This window comes from Mustela lutreola, chromosome 4, assembly GCF_030435805.1.
Source record: "Mustela lutreola isolate mMusLut2 chromosome 4, mMusLut2.pri, whole genome shotgun sequence".
NCBI lineage: Eukaryota > Metazoa > Chordata > Mammalia > Carnivora > Mustelidae > Mustela > Mustela lutreola.
In genome coordinates this window covers 121,005,909-121,027,361 of record NC_081293.1, presented here as the reverse complement: position 1 = coordinate 121,027,361, position 21,453 = coordinate 121,005,909, and the positions used below count along the sequence as shown (strand labels likewise).

The following is a 21,453-nucleotide window of genomic DNA, read 5'->3' as shown; positions in this document are numbered from 1 at the left end:
TCTCTCTTTTTTCTATATGAGGACATGGCAAGAAGGTGACCATCTGCTAGCCAGGAAGACAGCTCTCACTAGAAACCAAATTGGCTGGTACCTTGATTTTGGTCTTCCCAGCCTCCAGAATTGTGAGAAGTACATTTCATTTCATCTATAGTATTTTGTTATGGTGGTCCAAGCAGACTAAATTAGGCATGTTGCCACTGGTAATAAATAAAAGAATCCTTCTTTCCAGTAACCAATGTACATTGGTGTCATTTTAAGAGAATATGTACCCTTGTGTGTTTACATGTTGGGAAAATAATTTTAGCTAATTATTTTCTTTCTTAAAGAAAGCCTATATTTCTCTGTATTTTATTATTTCATCCAAGGCTAGAAGAGATGCATAGACATAAAATCTCATTGATTCTGAGTCAGGAAAAAACATCAATACCCTTTCTAAGGGACAGATCTTATACTTCGAGGTCTTTTTCAAGTCATCTAAGGAATAAGAGTATAGAATGAAGACCTTTCATGAAAGTCTTGTCCCTTGAGCATTTTCTACCAGAAAAGGCTTCCAGGGAAAAGTTTCAGATAGGAATTCTAGGTTCACATGGAAAGCAAATGTACAACCAATTTGAGGTTTGTACTTTGGAGGTCTTTATACTACTTTCCCATGTCAATTTTAAAACAAGAAGCTCTTTAAATTTTCATTGAACCTGATCTTGCCATTTGTGGAACAAAAAGCACAAGTCCGTTGACGGGAGAATAGCTTTACACACTGTAATCAGTCTCCAGGGATCATCCTAAAGTAAACCTTATGTTTCAGTTGCTCTTCAGCAGCTGAAGTGGGAATAGATTAGGTTGGGCTGAAGTGTTCCAAGGAATAATCAGGTATTTGTCCAATGGCCTATGGAACAACTTGCTGTTAGCTATAGGCAAAAGAACAGCAATAGCATACCACCACGGGGAAATTTAGAATTTGGGGGGGAAAAGGGACTGTAACTGCAAGGATTTACTAATCATTCATGTAGAGGTTATGAGCTTTGGGCATGGCTCTCTGTAACATACACGTGCACTCATATTCTCCAGTTGCCTTTCTCAGACCTCCATCAGAGCTGTGTGGTATCTCAGCAAAAATTTGGCTAGACTTTCACTGAGAAAATGGATCATATTTATTTTTAGTCATCTTGTTCTAGTGGTTTTTTGGTTGAGTGGCAAGATGTTCATCTAAAGGATTACATAACAGTTTATCTTTATTCTTTCAAAAAATCTATTCAAACTTTGAAATTCCTGACCAGATATTATAGCAATCATCATTACACATCCATACCAATGAAGTGAAATGAATATTCCAAGAGGCACCCATGGTATTTGATTATGTTGTGAAAGGACAGTGAAAACTCTCAGTAGCACATGTTCTTTGTAAAGCATTTTCAAATAGAACATTTTGTGTCAATCATCAAAGAAAAACATTTCTTCATTCATAGGCCACTAAAGATCATATAACTATTTTTGTACTTGCTCTAAAGGGTAGCCACTACTGACAACCTTGAACAAATGTTTTATTTGTGAGGAACTCTCATATTTGTGTTTCTAGTATTTTTGGTGTGCCTGGTAGACATACTTGCAAAAATGTTTGTGTATATGAAGATACACATGATATGAAGATACACAAGATACACATGTTGCTTTGGCTAAACTTGATCAATGTCCGCTGATATTTAGGGATGTTCCTGTGCTTCTTTAACACTTTGCTTGGCACTACACACTTCAAAATCTTCTCTTATTTAGGTCCCATGTTAAAGTTTTAAATCCAAAGGGATAGCTTTCCCCCATATTTAATAGTTTTTCCCAAATCGATTGGTATGAAACATTTGTTTTGTTTTTGCACCAAGTTTTGTTATTTATATAGTAGGACAGATAAAGGAGTCTATTTTATGGCAATTCAAGAATAATTCATCTTGTTTGAGTATGAACTACCTATGTAGGGAACAGAGTTGAAACATTTGCATCACAGGTAAATGGTATATGAAAAATCATTCACATGGTCCTCATCAGATAATATATTCAAATAATATAATGAAGTTTTTCATTTTATTCTATAATTGCCACCAGAAATCATGTAGTTTTTGTTTATGAGGTCACTTCTAGGAGCTGAGTGTCAAATGGGATAAATATAGACATGCTAACGTCAGAAGGCACTTTTTAGTTAATGAAAAATATTATCTCAGTACTGCTAGTTCATAGTTAAAATCATAAGGAATATTTCCAATGAATTAAAACATCAAGCGGTTTGAGGTTGTATATTTCAAAGTTATGGATGCTTATTAAAACAAAAGTTTAAAAAGAATATTATTAATTAGATTTTTAAAATTTTTTATTTTTTATAAATATATATTTTTAACTAATTAGATTTTTTAAATATTTTGTTGAGGCCTGTCTTGGGCTGCGTAACAGAACATCAAGGACCAGGTGGCTTCTAAACAACAGGTACTTATTTCTGAGAGCTGAAATCAAAGACCAAGGTTCCAGGAGATTCCTCATATGGTAGAAGAGTAAGGGAGTTCTGTGGTATCTTTTTTATACATGCACTGATCCCATTCATGAACAATCTGCCTTCATAATCTAATCACCCATCAAAAGCCCTACATCCTAATACCATCACATTAATTCAATTACTCTTGTCCAGTAACAGGATTTCAAAGTATGAATTTGGGGGAGACACAAGCATTCAGTCTATAGCAAGGTCTAATAAAAAGTTCTATTTATTCTTTACTATGCTCTATTTTTATTAATGTGCAGTAATTCTTTCTATTGTATAATTTCTATAATTTCAAAAGGTTCAAGTTTCCACCAAAAGATTAGAATCTGTTAAATAATCCAATTATTTAAAACAAATCCAAACTTTTAACTTACACTGTCTTTAAGTGAATATTTAGTGATTCCTAAATTTATATCAAAGATTTTAAATTATATTAATGAAATTCAAGAAAAATTTTTCAACAAAATTGTCCAAATGATGATTTTATGATTGTAGTGAAAAAAAATCTTTAATTAAAAAAAAAAATCTTTAATTAAAACTCAACTGCACCTCTGCAGTTGAGGTGCAAAGTTAGTATCAACAGGTAGGTCTCTGAATTTCACACTGGAGTTTCACAGTGGATGAATCAATAGTGAAATATTTTCCTCAATATTTTTATTCGTTTTTTTTACATAGGGTTTTATAATATAGATATTACTTAGTGATACAGATATTACTTTTCACAGATACTTCTAAACTTTGAAAACTTCTACCTCAAATTAGGAAAATGTTCACTTCTTATTAGCCTTAAAATTTTAGGATTCCTCTTCAAATTTTCTGATGAACATGTGATTACTCACCGAATTTCCTAGGTATTGATTTCTTAATGAATTATGATAATATTTGTTTATTATCTGTCCTTTTATTTTTAAAAATGCAATTAAATTGTTTTGAGTTTAGAGCTTTGTGTTTCAAATTTTAATTATCACGGGTTATTTCTATAAAATGTTGCTTTAATAAAAATATTTATGGAAAAATACTTTGTAAATCCAATTAATCTTATATAAAAACAATTCTAGAAACCATATCTGATTTTTAATCTTAAATTGACATTGTGGTATCCAAGGAGCAGAACATGTTAATCTTTCATGGGCTCAGCCTCTAGCTATGTTCTCAGTGAGATGTGATGGATCCACATCTAACCAAAGGCTGCCCTGATTGACCCTGAAACTCACCAAGACTGGGTTTTTAGATTATATGTTCACAATGTCACAGTAATAGTTGAGAAAAATATGTCAATAATAAACATATAAAACCAAATGCACACAAATACACAAGAAAGTGAGACAGTAGAATTACCCAAGACAGAAAAGTAGTCCCTAAGAAGATTAACTAAAGTACTTTTGTTCTGGCTGCCATAACTCTGACCTTCCTCCCTTTGTCTGGGTTCTAAATCCTAACTCAGTTTGCTTCCAAGGAACTTGTGCCCAAGAAGTGGGGGAATAAAAATTTTACTTCTTAAAATGTTAATTGATATGTTGCTGAAGACATTTGTTTTTGTCTTTTTTACATCATAGTTATGTAACTAGATATGAAATAGGTCAGTACAAGTTTGATCTCTTAACTGTTTTAAAGTTATCACCCTTTAAAGATGCTCCCCTCCACATACACCCAGTATCTTCACATCATTTTACAGTTAACTTAAACCATCAGAAATATAGTAGCTTGGTGGCATTTTTTTGATAAAATATAGTTCCTGAGGACCCGTATAATCTATCTTACTTTCTATTTCATTTAAGAACTTTATTTTATTTTTCTACAGATTTTATGTATTTATTTGAGAGAGAGAGAGAGAGAGAGAGAGAGCGCATGAGCAGGGGGAGGGGCAAAGGGAGAGGGAGAAGCTGTGGGACTTGATCCCAGTACTCTGGGATCATGACCTAAGCCAAAGGCAGATGTTTAAGGAATTGGGCCACTCAGAAGCCCCTCATCTAAGAACTTAAATATTAAAATAATAAAGGACTTGATTAACTAGCACTAAGTTTTTCATACAAGCCATTTCTTCAGGCCAATAAATTTTGTTCTTCCTGAATTGATATGTTACCAATATCAGCATATATTAACTCTCAGAAATCAACTGTCAATGACCACTTTGGGATCACTCTCTGGATATTTTGCTTATCTCCACTTGAAGTTCCTTTTAATTTAGGGTATTTCTGGGCCAAATTTTCATTGCCTGCAGTAGATATATAAGATAAAAATATATTTTAAATGGAACTGAAGAAAAGTTATTTTAAGGGCAACATATGGAAGTCCGTTTATACAACATATTCCAGTGGTTGACATGGTCATTAATTAATCTTCCTTCTTTTCCACTGTTTCATAGAATAACTCCAAACTTAGGTTCCACTTAGTTTGCATGGAATTGAATGAAAGAAAACATTAAGCCCCATAAAGAGTAGTTATTTGTAAGAAATTTATGTATGTATGTATTTATGTATTAATTAATTAATTTATTAATCATTCATCCATTAGTTTTAAAGATTTATCTATCTATTTTAGAAAGAGAACACATGTGAGCAGAGGGAGGGGCAAAGGGAGAGGGAGAGAGAATCTCAAGCAGACTCCCCACTGCACAGGGAGTCCCACGTGGGGCTCAATTCCATGACCATAAGATCACGACCTGAATGAAAATTAAAGTTTGATACTTAACCAACTGAGCCAGCCACACATTCCAGAAAGAAATACATTTAAATGAAATTGAGGATCCATTTAAAATGAACTTACACTGGGGCGCCTGGGTGGCTCGGTGGGTGGAGCCGCTGCCTTTGGCTCAGGTCATGATCTCAGGGTCCTGGGATCGAGTCCCGCATCGGGCTCTCTGCTCAGCAGGGAGCCTGCTTTCTCCTCTCTCTCTCTCTGCCTGCCTCTCTGCCTACTTGTGATCTCTCTCTGTCAAATAAATAAATAAATCTTTAAAAAAAAAATGAACTTACACTATTAAATATGGAACACTTTTATAGACATCCCTAGCCTCTGAAGGCATGTCTAATTCTGACTTCTTTTGGGAAATGATACATATAATTCCAAAATGGATGAATCAAAGGCATTTATTCAAATCCTAAATTGTATTAGAGTATGTCAGTTTGAGTTTTATCCAGGGACATCTTTAATGACCATTTAGATTGTAAAGGTAACTGGGGAGTTTACATTGATTTTACTCTATTGAATCATAAATATTTTTATGTATGTTTTGAGAAAGTGTATGAATTTTAGTTGCTCCAGAAAGTTTTCAGTTACATTTTGTTTGGATAAACATTAAAGAGTAAAGAGAAAGTCCAAGTTGTAGTAAAATTTTAAGTTTGTATTTTTTCTTACTTTGTTATGGAGATTTTTTGATCTGTATGAAATGTGGTAAGAATTGTATTTGGACTAGGAAAAAAAAAAACCCAAGAGATAATTCTGCATAGGAATGGCTGATTTCTTTTAATACTAAAAAATTGATTAAAAAATTAAGACACCAGCTTAGAATATATTTATCATACTGGAGGAAAATCATGGATAATACTAATACCAACTTTTATATGTTTTTAAACAAACTCATTAGGATTAACTGTAGAGTCATTTCAGAAATACTGTCTAGGGACACCTAGGTGGCTCAATCAGTTAAGCATTTGACTTCAGCTAAGGCCATGAACCTAAGGTCCTGGAATCAAGTCCCACATCAGGCTCATTGCTCAGCAGGGAGCCTGCTTCCCACTCTGTCCCTCCCCCCCGCCAGCACACTCTCTCTCAAATAAATAAATAAATAAATAACCTTAAAATGCAAAAAGAAATACTGTCTATTTAGCACATATTAGTTATAGTGCCACACGGAAGTAAAATGCCTTTAAAGAATTTTTCCAAAAATATACTATTTTAGTGTTTGAATGAAAAGAAAATTGGGATGGGGATGGTAATAATGATAAATTGATTAAAAAAACCTGTTCTTTAGTCACATTTTCCCTTTCTTTGTTTTTTATGGCCAAACATATGGCATAGTGCTTTTTATTTATTTTTTTAAGTTTCTTAAAAGATTTTATCTATTTATTTGAGAGAGAAGTAGAGAGAGAACATGAGCAGGGGAAGGGGCAGAGGGAGAAGGAGACTCCTCGCTGACCAGGAAACCTGACATGGGGCTCCATCCCAGGGCCCTGGAATTGTGATCTGAGCCAAAGGAAGATGTTTAAGTGACTGAGCCACCCAGATGCCCCAGCATAGCACCTTTTAATCTCCCTATGTGGTCACTATATTACTTAATAGATGTTTTTCAATTTCTAAAGTAAGAAAAGTGATTAAAAAACACATTTTAAAAACATTAATAGATAGAAAGATTTTACATCTAATATTAATCAATGGGTGGATAGATCTAGGAAATTTAAGTGCTGTTATATGATGTTCTTTCAGACTAGTCTATGTCAAGCCAAGCTAGAACATTCTATTTCATGAGCAGAGGAATTCTATAGTTGAGTCCACCATTGTAACTCATTCCTTTCGGTTGAGTGAGATAACAATAAGGATAACTTGAATTTTAATTCTACTCAATTAAAAAAAAAAAACCTATGTGACAGAAAACCCTAGTAATATGTATGCAAATTAAAACTAAGAGGTAAGTGACAAATTACAAGATTTTACTCAAGTTTAATATTTTTTCTTACCAATAGCTCATGGTACTATGAATGACACAGATGTCCCTATGGAAACAACTGAATGCATTCAAGGTCAAGGAGAAGGCTACCGGGGCACCATCAGTACTATTTGGAATGGAATTCCATGTCAACGTTGGGATTCCCAGTATCCTCACCAGCATGACATAACTCCTGAAAATTTCAAGTGCAAGTGAGTATATTAGGCACATATAAACTTCAGTAGACTCTGCAGGAAATGAGGTGGAATGGTTACTCAACGAATTTTGGTGTTAGTAATTCTTAAACTGTAGTGTGTCTAGGGACAAGTTGAGTTACAAGGCAGATTCATCCACTCAGATATTTTGATTCCTTAGGTCTGAGGCCAAATATCCATTTTAATGAGCACTCTAGATAATTTTGAATCAGATGGTTAATGTACTGTATTTTGGGAAACACATCCCCAGTTTTCTGATCACAGCTTTGATTTTGCAGGTGCCTTTAATAAATCATTAATGGTAATGATAACCAGGCAAGTTTAAAATTAGTGCCTTCTTAATATTTCACATTAATTTTAAGGGAAATTACATATTTTTTTCTTTCACAAGAAGAGGCATGCCTTGATTTCACTCAACAATGTAAACTGATACATTTTTGACCTTGAAGTAATATTATTTTTTAAAATTTTAAATATGTTTTCTGCTGTTTCAGATTTCCTTTAAAGAGTGGGAAAGTGAACCAATTGTTTAGATGAATCAAGCCAAAGAAACTGCCCTTGAATATCAATTATATTGCTGTTATGTACCTTCTCCGTGGCTGTTTTTTTTCACCACTTGACTTTTGCTACACAGAACAGCCACGATGCCATGTGTTTTTAAATTGTCTGCCTTGTTATGAGGAACATAAAATGATTGCTTTTGAAACTTATAACACACGTGCCATTCATAGTGGCTTTGCTGAAATAGCACCTATAAATAACATATATTGGCTTTATATAATTGGCTTTTAATAAGAGAGCTTAACATTTCAAGATGGGGAAGTATGAGTACTAGTTGGCCTATCCACTGGAGAGAGAAGATATTTTATAGGTGTTTTTTGTTTGTTTGTTTTAGCCAATTCAATGTATTTGCTCAGATAGTAAATAATTCATGTTATTATATTTTCATTATTTTATAATAACACCTATTTACTTGTCATTGTAAGTTTGCTTCCCTCATATTCTTCATAGAAGTTCTCTCTGTTCCTGACCCATGTGTTTCACACCTCAGAAATAAATACCAAAGTAGAGAAAGCAAAGAAAATGACAAAAGATTAGTTAAGACAAACAGAGAAGACAGTGTCAGTGCCATTCACATGTTTTGTTAATTTCTAATGACTGGTAATAATACTCAAGTAAAAAATTGTATATGTACAAATTTTCAAGAGAATTTAACTAAGCAATTATTCATTTAAAATAGCAAACTTGTGTAAACTTGATGTAAAACTCAATGCACATATTTTATACTATCATAAATTTTTAAAATGTAAGTGCAAATTAGTTGAGAAATAAAAGATTATCTTTATCTTAATAATTTAATAATTTTATAAGAAAAGTAATTACTTTAATATGAGTTGTAACTATGAACACCTGCTGTCCAGTGACTGTAACTATTGGCAATCACTGTTTTCATAATCTTAAATAACACAGTTTGTGTCAGCACCTATTTTGACTAGATAACCTCTTAACTTGTTGATTTTACTGCAAAATCCAAGTTTCTTCCTTAAAAAATTTCTCCATTTCTAATGGTGACCTTGGGTATTAATAAAATTGTAGTACTTCTTATTGGACCTAAGTGATATATATAAGGCAGTTTCTAATATACTGAATATTAATTTTGTTAAATTACTAGCCATCGGTCTATGAGGAGAAAACCCACGCTTGTTTCAAATTAAAGAACATTTTTCAGAAGAGTAAATAATGAAGTTCACATTTTATTTAATGTGAACCCTATGTTAAGGTAAAATTATTTTACATATAGAGAATATTAGTATAGACTCTTTCCTTGTTGAAAAGTTCAGTGTTAATTAAATCACTGCTAAAATAAAAGATATACATTTATTACATTGACAATTTATTCTACAGTTAAGTTTTCTGTATTATAAAGGCCTTCATTTTATAGAAATATTTATAAAGATTTCAAATAATTTTTGTGAATCAATAAAGAAGTACTTTGTAAGGCAAAGAAATCTATACAGCAAATTAAGTTAAAAAAAAGTACAGAATTCAAAGAAGAAATAGCTATTGTGGGTTTTTTTTATCAAATGTTGGATAGGTAGAACTCCCATTTTTAAATGAGAATAGTTAACAGTTATTCATAATAGCCTTTCTTCAGCAAAGAGAGATAGATGTTGTTTCTACATTGTATATGGGTCATGAAAACATAATAAATAATAGGCCAGTTTTTAAAAATTGTAATAGTTGAGCGTCTGAGTGTTGAGAATGAGTGAGAAAAATGAAGTGGTACTATTTTTTCCCTTTCATGAAGCAATAGTGTTTGTGTGGAACTCCAGGCCTGTGCAATGAAGAGAATACTGACATCTGACATCTGACTAATTATTTCAGTAATGTGGGCAATGTCAGTTGTGTATGCTGAATTCTAAATTGTTGTAACTATCCTAAATCTAAAACTTAGAACTCTATTTATAAACATGCATGCATTCTGGGATTCTAGAAATTTAATAGCGCTAACTTACCATTTGTAAGAACTCTGGCAATTTACATTAACATGCTTATTCTCAATAGGGACCTAAGAGAAAATTATTGCCGAAATCCAGATGGGGCTGAGTCACCCTGGTGTTTTACCACTGATCCAAACATCCGAGTTGGCTACTGCTCCCAAATTCCAAAATGTGATGTGTCAAGTGGACAAGGTAATAGCTGACATTTTGCAGGGTGGGCACGATTAAATTCAGGGGAAATGCCTCAAGAGAGACCTACTTCTTGTTGCACTAGTTTTGCTAGTTCTCAAACAAAATCACCAAGTCTGAAGTTGCATTTCTTTTATACATTCTTTTGCTCAACACTCACTTATTTATTTGAGCTTATACTAGTGTCAGGCTCTGTTTTAGACACTGGGGATATACTAGTAAACACAAAAAAATTCTCTGACTCCCGTGGAACTCCAGAAACTCCAGCAAACAGAAAACAGGAACAAAACAAGCAAAATAGAAGTGGGAATGAGTTAGTTCGCGGTGAGTGCCAGAGAGAAAAATGTCCCAGGGTTAGAGGACAGGGTGTTATTTCATATTTTAATGGTATGGGAAGATCTGACATACCAAGGGAACACTTAAGGAGGACCTGGAAGAAGCAGTATGTGCCATGTGCATATAACTTGTAAACAGCATTTGAGGTAGAGGAAACTTGCAGATGCAAAAGGCATGAGGCGGGATAGTGCTTGAAAGGTAAAGAGATAGCAAGCGCATCACTGCCCTTACAGAGCAAGGGGTAGAGTCACATCACTGTTGCTGGTACAGAGGAAGGGGTAGAGTCACAGGGGATGTGGTTAGAGAAGGGTTGGACTAAAATCGCATACTCCTTAGAGGAATTGGAAGGATTTACATTTTTATTCTGAAAGAGAAGGAACTCTATTGTATGGTTCCAAAAAGATAAATTAGATGATCTGTTTGGTTTAAGTTTTAACAGGATGACTCTGAGTGTATTATGGAAAATAGCCATAATTTTTGGACTTTTGACAACTTCTCCCAAACAGGAGAATTCATTGTGTGACTGTTTCAGTATTTCAGGAAAGAGAGGAGAGTGATGTGGACGTGGGGGTCAGCAGCGGAGATGATGTATAGCAGTGGGGTTTGGGATAATTCACCATTGTACTGGGAAACATAGATGCCATTGAAGATCATCGTTTCAGGGAGCAGCAGTAGAGAAAAGTAGATTGAGATAGGTTTAAAAAAGAAATCATTTGTCAAAGGTTAATGATGATGTTGGAATCTGGGCATTTATTAGTATATAATGAATTGAGGGTTATGATTTTTAAATAATCATATTCTTGGCCATAAATTTAATTATGATGATCATGGTTAGTCATAAATCATCCTAAAAAGCCCAAGCCAAATTTAAAGCTCCATTTCATAGATTTATTATTCTATACATATGTCTTCCATCCTTTAACTTTTTCTGCAGTGCCATTTTTCATGAGCAGCTGTTAAAAGTTGTAGAGGGAAGAGAGTTTGAGTCCCTCTTCAGTTAATTTCACTGTTCTTTGGCAGATTTTAAAGGTTGGTTAGAAAAAAAGTTGAAACCAATGTTTATTTTTTTTTTTAAGATTTTACTTATTTATTTTACAGAGATCACAATCAGGCAGAGAGGCAGGCAGAGAGAGAGGAAGGGAAGCAGGCTCCCTGCTGAGCAGAGAGCCCGATGCGGGGCTTGATCCCAGGACCCTGAGATCATGACCTGAGCCAAAGGCAGAGGCTTTAACTCACCGAGCCACCCAGGTGCCCTGAAACCAATGTTTAAAGGAGGTTTAGTACCACCTGGATCTTCTTTGTCCCTGTCTTATTCATTTAAACATGAGTTGATAATTTGAGATAGAGGCAAATTAGATCAATGTTTAATAAGATTCTTACATATATTAAGATGCTTTTATGTACATAAATATCACTTACCAAAGAATCAGGTAATAGAATATGAGAATTTTAGATTGTACAAGTTAAGCCAATGCTATTGCTTATCTAGTAAATCTAGAAATTAATAGATGAAGAAATTAATTTTATGAAATTTGGATAACTTGCCTAAATTCTCAAATTAGCACAGCTGGGATTAAATACAACCTTCCTTAAAATGAGCTTTCTATTACTTTTGACAATATATTATATTTTTTAAACAATGTATTATACCTGATACATGCAACAATGTGCTAGGTTTTGTGGGGCAACTAAAAAATGAAGACATCCACCTAAGAGACACTGTTAGCTAATCCAACATAAAGCTATCAGATTTTAATGGTGATGCCATTGTGTGATACTGCCAAGCTAATGGTATGCATTGTTAAATATGTGATATGTATGCACACGTGCACATACACACACATGAACAAGGAAGGATGTTGCTCTTATCCTTTTCCATATAAACACTTAGACTGATGAGTTAGAAATGTTTTTCCTAAATCTTGCAACATCTGAATTAGCATATATATGAATAGTCTTCCAACTGAATATCAAATAACTATTAAAAATGAAAACTGAAATTACAGACTTTCTTTAAAAAAGCTTTTAAAACACAATTTATCAAATGATATCATAAATACTTAGGGTAGTAAATGGAATGCAATTCATAGCTTTAAATAGTTATATTAATATCATTAATAATAAGAAAGTGAATGAAATTTCAAACTTTGAGTTGGGGAAAAAAAGTAAATTAAAAGCAGTATAAAAAGGAAAACCAAGATAAAGCAGATATTAGTAAGGTCTGTAACTAATAATGGTAAAATTAATGAATAAAGCAAAATGATGGTTCTTTGAAAAAAATTAACAAAATAGATAATCACCAGCTAGTTGACTCAAGAAAAAAAGAAAGGACAAAAACTTAAAATAATAATTATCAAAGGGGAAATAACCATTGACACAAGAAAATTAGAAGACATAAAAGACTATTTTGTATAACCTCATGTAAGAAACTTTGAAAATAAAAATGAAATAAATAATTTACTAGGAAAACTAAAATTATTTGAATTAAATTGTCACTGGATCAATTAAATTAGTCAAAGAATTAGACCTATTCTTACAGAAGAAATATGGAAATTTATTAATGTAATCGTTCCATCAAAAAATACTCTCCCTAAGTTGGGGGAAATTGGAAGGGGAGGTGAACCATAAGAGACTATGGACTCTGAAAAACAATTTGAGGGTTTTGAAGGGGCGGGGTACCAGGGTACCAGGTGGTGGGTATTATAGAGGGCATGGATTGTGTGGCGCACTGGGTGTGGTACAAAAACAATGAATACTGTTATGCTGAAAATAAATTTTAAAATATTAAAAAAAAATACGCTCCCTAGATGCATTCACAGACCAGTTAATCTCAATGCTACATATACTGATATGTAGCTCAAAAATACAGTAAAACTTCCATCAGTAGTGATGACATTACAATATTAGTACCTGAACATGACTAAGGTAACATAGGAAAAAAGTAAACTTATCTCATTTGTGAATATAAAAATTTTAAATGAAATTTGAGTAGTCTGATAAAGCAACTTAAAATATAATACATAATGATTGAACAGAGTTTAGTCTAAGAAAAAAATGATTCCGTTTTAGAAACCCATTAACACAATTCATCTTAGATCTAAGAAAAATGATCATATAATAAATGTCAATAAATTTTGAAATTCCTGTAACAAAATTCACTCCTTTCTCATAAAAGTACCCAAATAAGCATTTCTGGAAAACACACACTATACACACATATCTATCTATCTATCTATCTATCATCTATCCAGATTTATATCTCTCTATATATAAACAGAGAGACAGAGACTGCCTTAAAAATATATTCACATTATAACATATACACACATAGACACATAGACATGCCCACATACACAAAAGCATTTATCCTTTATAGTTGATGGGGAAACATTATAGACATTCTTAGGAAGTTAAAAAGGAAAGCTAGAATGTATACTGTCTTTACTCATTAACATTGTAAAATATAAGTTAACATAGGTTAACATGTTTCTCTTTAATACTGTATTAAATAAGAATATTTAAGATATTCCACATAAATAAGAAAGCATATAAATATTCCATCTAAATAAGAAAGCATATTTATTGGTAAAAAAGCCATATAAATAAGAAGATATTCCATATAAATAAGAAATTCCATATAAATAAGAAAGCATGTTTATTGGTAAAAAAGCCAAAGTTATTTATTTATGCAAATGATGTAATAGTAATATACTTTGAAAACTGAAGTCAAGTAATAAAAAATTCACTAAGATAGCATTCATATATGAATTTGAAGATTTAGTTAAGGGGAAAATTATATAATAGCAACAAAACTAAAAGTAGATATAAATTTAGAAAGCATGTGCAAAATCTATATAATAAAATCTTAAAATCACCACTGAAAGCCCCAAAATTGTACTTTAACGTGACAAAGCATCCCTTGTTCTTGATATGAGAAATCAACATCATAAATACATCAATTCTACCTAAGCTAATATTAATTAATTAATTAATTAATTAATTAATTTTTAGAGAGAGAGTGCTAGCAGGGTAATGTAGAGGGATAGTGAGAGAGAGAGAATCTTAAGCAGGCTCTATGCTCTCAGCATGGAGCTGACCTGGACCTTGATCTCAGATCCTTAGATCATGACCTGAGCCAAAATCAGGAGCCAGATGCTCAACAGACTGAGCCACCCAGGCACCCATACCTAAACTAATTTGCAAATGTAATGTGATAATAAATAGATCCATAAGTCTTCTGATACCAAACAAACTGATTCTGTAGTTCTCTTGGAAGAATAAACATTGTAAGTATACTATGGAAAATCTTGAAAAGTAAGGGTGATTACAGGTAATTAACCTTATCAGATATTAAAACATTTTATAAACAGCTTGTTAAGTAAGACTTTAGTTCTAGTGCAATGAATAAATTGACAACTGGAAAAAACAGAGAGGGCAGAAACAGACCCCTTCCAAAGATTTGTTATATTAAAAATGTGGCACTATGTAACATCAGATGAAAAATGAACTTTTCTTAAAGTATAATAATGGATAAAATTATAAAAGATAAAATTAAATCCATGCCTTATAGTATACCTCTAAATAAACTCCAAATGTATAAGATATCTGAATGTACAAAAGGAAACCATAGAGATACTAGAAGTAAACCTGGAAGAATCCCTTTTTAACTTAATATGGTGAAAAGCATTTTAATTAACGTTCAAAGTCTAGAGGCAGTAAAAGAAAAAATAAAAACAAAAACGATAAACTACATTAAAAGCTTACCAAGACAAATGCTTGTGCACACTCATACACCATATATATATAATATATATATTATATATATAAAATATTACATAATATAACATATATTTATTAATTCATTCATTTATCTTTATTTATTTTTTTAGAGAGAAAAAAAACATGACAGAGAGCAGGAGCAAGATGGGGGTTGGTGGGAGACAGAGAATCTTAAGCATGTTCCATGCGCACTGCAGAGCCCAACACTGGGCTTGATCTCATGACCCTGAAATCATGACCTTAGCCAAAATCGAGTGAGATGCTTAACCAACTGAGCCACCCAGGGACCTCCAAAACCCATATCTAAATAAAAAGATAAATGACAAATTTGGAAATAAGTGTTGGAATGTATATTATAGATAAAGAGAAAAATTTTTTTAAAGATTTTGTTCATTTATTTGACAGAGATCACAAGTAGGCAGAGAGGGAGACAGAGAGAGGGTGAGAAGCAGGCTCGCTGCTGAGCAGAGAGCCTAATGCGGGTCTCGAACCCAGGACTTGAGATCATGACCTGAGCCGAAGGCAGAGGCTTTAACACACTAAGCCACCCAGGCACCCCAAGAAAATATTTTTAATATATAAAAATTCTGGAAACTAAAATATTAAGGACCAAAAAACTTAAGCAATGAACAAAATACGTTAAGATTTCTTAAAAAAAAAAAAAAAAAAAGTATATATAAATTCCCTTCAAACACATGGAAATTATGTTTAAATTCACATATAACAAAAGCACCCTTGGCATCTATTTCTTATCTATCTTCTGCTTACTTTTCAACTGTAAAACAAAGAAAGTTCCCTTGGAGACACTGATGATTCCAGGAGGCCTGGGACAAGAAAAGAACAAGATGAGGCTGGAATATCTTTAACTAGCAAGTAAGGAAGTGCTAAAAGAAACCTCATGTCTTTCTCTTAAAAATCTATAGCCCATATCTAATCATGAGGTAAATATCAGACAAACCCAACCAATGGACATTAAACAAAGCAAAACAAAACAAAAACCCCCAAAAAACAAACTTGCCTGGTGCATGGAAGGCTCAGTTGGTTAAACACCCCTCTCTTGATTTTGGCTCAGGTCATGATTTCAAGGTCATGGGATAGTGGGATCAAGCTCCATGTCAGGCTTTGTGCCCTTTAGGGGAGTCTGCTTGAGATTCTTTTTCTCCCGCTGCCCCTGTCTCCTTAAATAAATAAATCTTTTTTTTTTTTTTAAAGATTTTATTTATTTGACAGACAGAGATCACAAGTAGGCAGAGAGGCAGGCAGAGAGAGAGGGGGGAAGCAGGCTCACCGCTGAGCAGAGAGCCTGATGCGGGGCTCGATCCCAGGACCCTGAGATCATGACCCGAGCCGAAGGCAGAGGCTTAACCCTCTGAGCCACCCAGGCGCCCCTAAATAAATCTTTTTTTAAATGTTCAAAAAAAAAACTTGATCAATTTTCCTCAAAACTGACAAGGTCATCAAATAAGCAAGTCTAAAAACTGCAACATTTAGAAGAGTCTTAGCAAACATAACAACTAAATATAATGTAAAATGTGGAATCCTAGAATACAAAAAAGGATATTAGGTTAACAACTAAAGATATTTCTGAGACCATGAAGGCTAAACTATTGCCTTCGGTTAATAGTGCATCAGTATGGCTCTATAGTTACAAAAAATCTATCATTTTAATGTCATTAAATATTAAAAGTAGGGAAAACTGTGTGGTATATGAGAACTCTCTGTACCAACTTATAATTTCCTATAAATTAAATCTAGTCTAAAATAAAAAGTTTACTAAGAAGGAAAAATATATATATATTATAGCTTTTATTGAAATAAAAGGGCATAGAGGACATCAGGACATGGAGAAGGAAAGGAAAAAGTGAATTGGGGGAAATTGGAGGGGGAGATGAGCCATGAGAGACTGTGGACTTTGAGAAACAAACTGAGGGGTTTAGAAGGGAGGGAGATGGGGAGATAGGTGAGATGGTGGTGGGTATTGTGGAGGGCATGGATTGCACGGAGCACTGGGTGTGGTATATAATAAATCTTGGAATACCGAAAAAATAAAATTAAAAAAAAAAAAAGAAAACAAAAGTGCAGTGATAGTGAGGAGGATCTCTTCCTCCAATATAGAAAAAATATATGCAAAAAACCCCAAAATGTATAAAAAATAGTACAAGTATATTGCATTGCACAATTATGTTTTTTTTTAATAACATGTAATGTATTATTTGCTCCAAATAATACATTATTGGGGCTGTGAATTATTGGGTCTGTGAATCGTCAGGCTCACAATTACTTTCTTAAGTAAGAATTTATCTAACAGCTAAATATTTAAACTTTCCTAATATCAGAAAACAAAAACAAAAACAAAAACAAAACACCATCAGAGGAAAATGTTTTCATTATTATAGTCTGCTTATGTACGAGCAATGAATTTTATAAGTTTATGCTTTCTGAAAGCAATTTTATTGTGTGCTGGAATGACTGCTATGTTTTGTGTATCAAATCTTATCCTATTTGTGTTTTTATATTTAAGACTAATTCCTTACAGTGCTATTATGAAATATCTATGGATTTGAAAACATTACTGTTGAATATACTTATTATATTTCTTTTGCACTATGTTAATTGATTCTTGAACAAATTATTAAATTATTTAAAATTTTTATTAAGACTTATACTTATTTATTATGATTATAAAACATATTTAAAGGCAATGATGATAGACTATGGTTTACCAAGTTATTTTTCTTAAGATTTTAGTTATTTATTTGAGAGAGAGCAAGCAGGAGCAGGGGTGGGGCAGCAGGAGAAGAAGGGAGCTTGAGTGGGGCTCAGTCCTAGGACCCCAGGATCATGGCCTGAGTCAAAGGTAGATGTGTAACCAACAGAGCCACCCAGGAGTCCGGTTTACCAAGTTTAAAAAAGAAATACTCTTGATGTATATTTGTTGATAACATTTTATGGCCAAATCTACAGTCCTCAGTCATATAAAAATCAGGAATGTTTAATAGGTAGTCACTTTTTAAATATATGTTATTAATTTAAAATTTGGAACAGTGTTTCTTTTTAAATATAGAACTGCAACTCAATATGTTTGGAAGAACTTGACTTCTTTTTCATGTTATTTTAAAATTAGGAATATGGACGCTTCTTTCAATGTTTAATAAAACATAAATTACTCATTAAAAAAAATTGAAAAAACCACATGGGACACAGTAAAAGGCACAGAAGTCTGTTTAAAGTGGCTTCCATCAGCTAACTTTGGAATAACTTTGAGCATCAGAATGAGCAAGAGGAATAGATTATTTCTCATGCCAAGTACAAAGAGGCCATAAGAGTCTCTATGCATAGTCCCACTTCTACTGCAGGCACTACTATTAGTAGTAGTAGCAGCAGTGGCTCCAGCAGCACCAGTGGTAGTTATAGAATACTTATATGGAAGGAGTAGAAGAGAAGGAAAAACTGTTATTTGCAGAAAAATGATAATAAAAAGATGTAGAAAGTTGGAAAACAACTATTTTTTAAAATTTTTTATAAACATATAATATATTTTTATCCCCAGGGGTACAGGTCTGTGAATCGCCAGGTTTACACACTTCACAGCACTCACCAAAGCACATACCCTCCCCAATGTCCATAACCCCACCCCCCTTCTCCCAACCCCCCTCCCCCCAGCAACCCTCAGTTTGTTTTGTGAGATTAAGAGTCACTTATGGTTTGTCTCCCTCCTAATGCCATCTTGTTTGAAAACAACTATTTTTTTAAAGATTTTATTTATTTATTTGACAGACAGAGATCACAAGTAGGCAGAGAGGCAGGCAGAGAGAGAGAGGAGGAAGCAGGCGCTCCACTGAGCAGAGAGCCCAATTCTGTGCTCTATCCCAGGACCCTGAAATCATGACCTGAGCCAAAGACAGAGGCTTAACCCACTGAGCCACCCAGATGCCCAAAAAACAACTATTTTAAAAACAGCCTAGTAGTGACTGATGCATGCAAAAGTAATCACAGTATGCCTAAGCCATTTTATGAAAATTTCTTTGTAAGTAAGATACTTACTCAGTCTCAGAGGTCCCAACAATTTTCCTTTACATCCTTTAACCAAGTTATCAAACTCACCACCAACAATGGAACAAACTAATATCAGATGTCAAGAGATAAAATGCTCTGAAAAGGACAATATATCTTCTCTGCCCCAATCCTGTCCTTAACTTGATTTTTATCATGAAAGAATAATCAGACAAAATAGAATTAAAGAGCACTTGCAAAACAGCTGGCTTGGGTGACTCAGAATGTTAATTTCATGAAAGACAAAAACCCAAACACAATAAATGTGACGAGTATATGAGTGTTCATTGTATCATTCTTGTGACTTTTCTGTGGAGAAAAATTTTCCAAAGAAAATGTTGGGAAATATATATGTCATTCTAAAAATTCCCATTTCTTTAGTATCCGTAAGGGCCACTCATTAATTTTTTTCTTTGATTATTTTTAAAATCTGTAATGAAATCCATAAACCCTTATTTAAGGAAGAAGAAATTTGGCTGAAAATAAAGACAGTTTAATCTGAAATATTTGAGTATCTTTGATTTGCACGGAGTGTGTTGTCAACTTTTATGTTGACTTTCATGAATTTGCATGCTTGTAATAAATGTTTTTGTTCTATACTTCCTTGTATTCACTAGTCCTTTTCATATATTTTATATTTAGATTGTTATCGTGGGAATGGCAAAAATTACATGGGCAATTTATCCAAAACCCGATCTGGACTAACATGTTCGATGTGGGAGAAGAACATGGAAGACTTACACAGGTGTGTAAATATCTTTCTTTCAATACATAATATGTAGTGATGATAGCATATAATGTATTCAGATATGCACATTGCCGTTTCTTTAATTTCTCTTATACATTATAGTAAGCTAATAAAAACATTAGATTTGTTTTTCTGTGCAACTCAACTTAGTGTATTCCCTTCATGTAACAACCTTTTTTCTTTATAAAGATTGATTTATTTATGGGAGAGAGAGAGAGTGAGATAGAAAGCAGGAAGACAAGAGGGGCAGAAGGAGAGAGAGAATCCTAAAGAAAACTCCCCATGGGAGCCTGACCTGGAGATCATGATCTGAGTTGACATCAAGAGTCAGCCACTTAACTAACTGAGCCACCCAGGTGCCCCCAAACTTTTAAATAAGCAGTTCAATCTAGAACATTTTTATTGAATGTTTACGATGTGTTCTGTGGTAGATGCCCATGGGAGACATTAATAAAAATTGGACATACAGATTCTGGACACTAGTCCTTTATCTGATATGTCGTTTGCAAATATCTTCTCTCATTCTGTCAGTTGTCTTTTGATTTTGTTAACTATTTCCTTTGCTGTGCAGACCTGTACCCCTGGGGATAAAAATATATGTTTATAAAAAATAAAAAATTAAAAAAAAAACAATTGGACATACATTTTGGCTTCACCGTCAAGGATGATATGGTCATGTTGAAACAACTGTATAATTTGATAAGACAGTGCATAATTAAGTGGCAAATCTAGTATTTCAAATAGTACATTATATGATTGTGTTCTCATAATTATTAACATCAGTTCATGAAAAATTAGTAAGTGACCATCTTCATGGGCATATATACCTTAAATATCCACTTAACTATTAAAAACTTAATAGAAACAGATTTCCTGGTATAGCTTTATTTTGACATATTAAATTTTTCTACAACTAAAGAAAGGTATTATATGTAATTGAAAAAAATTATATATTTCAGAGAATTAGAAATTTTGACATTGGACATATTCAGAGAAAAAATATGTATGCCATTCCACCCTAGCAATAGTGCTAGTGTGTTTGAAATTACTAAAGAAGTTTGAGACATACTTGTGACAAAAAACTAAATTTTTCCAAAATCCCAGAATAGATTATGCAGTAGAATAGAAGGAAAAAAGTTAGTATCATATGATCAAGCACTTATGCCATGGTTGCTATATGTGAGTTATTATCTTGTTTGGCCATCACAATCCTACGTAGAAGATATTTCTGTATGTGTGAAAAAGAATTAAAGGGCTCTGAGAGGTTCAGTTATTTTGCTTCTAGTCTTATTTTAATTTTAACTTGATTCTCTTCCAAAATGTATTTACTAGTGGATGATACAGTTTCGATTAATTTACTTTATAAACAGTGATAGTTCTAAAGCAGTGCTCTCCAACATAAATACAGATTTCACATATGTAAGTTGCATGTGCACTTTTGTTTTCTAATAGCTACATTTAAAGGAGTA

At 33.1% G+C, this 21,453-nt stretch overlaps 1 protein-coding gene across 6 annotated transcripts in view; it reads left to right on the top strand.

Moving 5' to 3' along the window:
* The window catches only part of HGF (hepatocyte growth factor), a 101,173-nt gene that overhangs the window by 34,162 nt on the left and 45,558 nt on the right, over positions 1–21,453 (top strand). For all 6 annotated transcript variants that reach the window (XR_009352817.1, XM_059170965.1, XM_059170963.1 and 3 more), the window contains 3 exons: positions 7,201–7,375; positions 9,944–10,071; positions 19,879–19,981. Coding sequence is in view for 5 of the 6 variants with exons in the window: in XM_059170965.1 (XP_059026948.1) it covers positions 7,201–7,375; positions 9,944–10,071; positions 19,879–19,981 (406 nt within the window). In the remaining variant the exon portion in view is untranslated. The remainder of the gene's footprint in view (positions 1–7,200; positions 7,376–9,943; positions 10,072–19,878; positions 19,982–21,453) is intronic.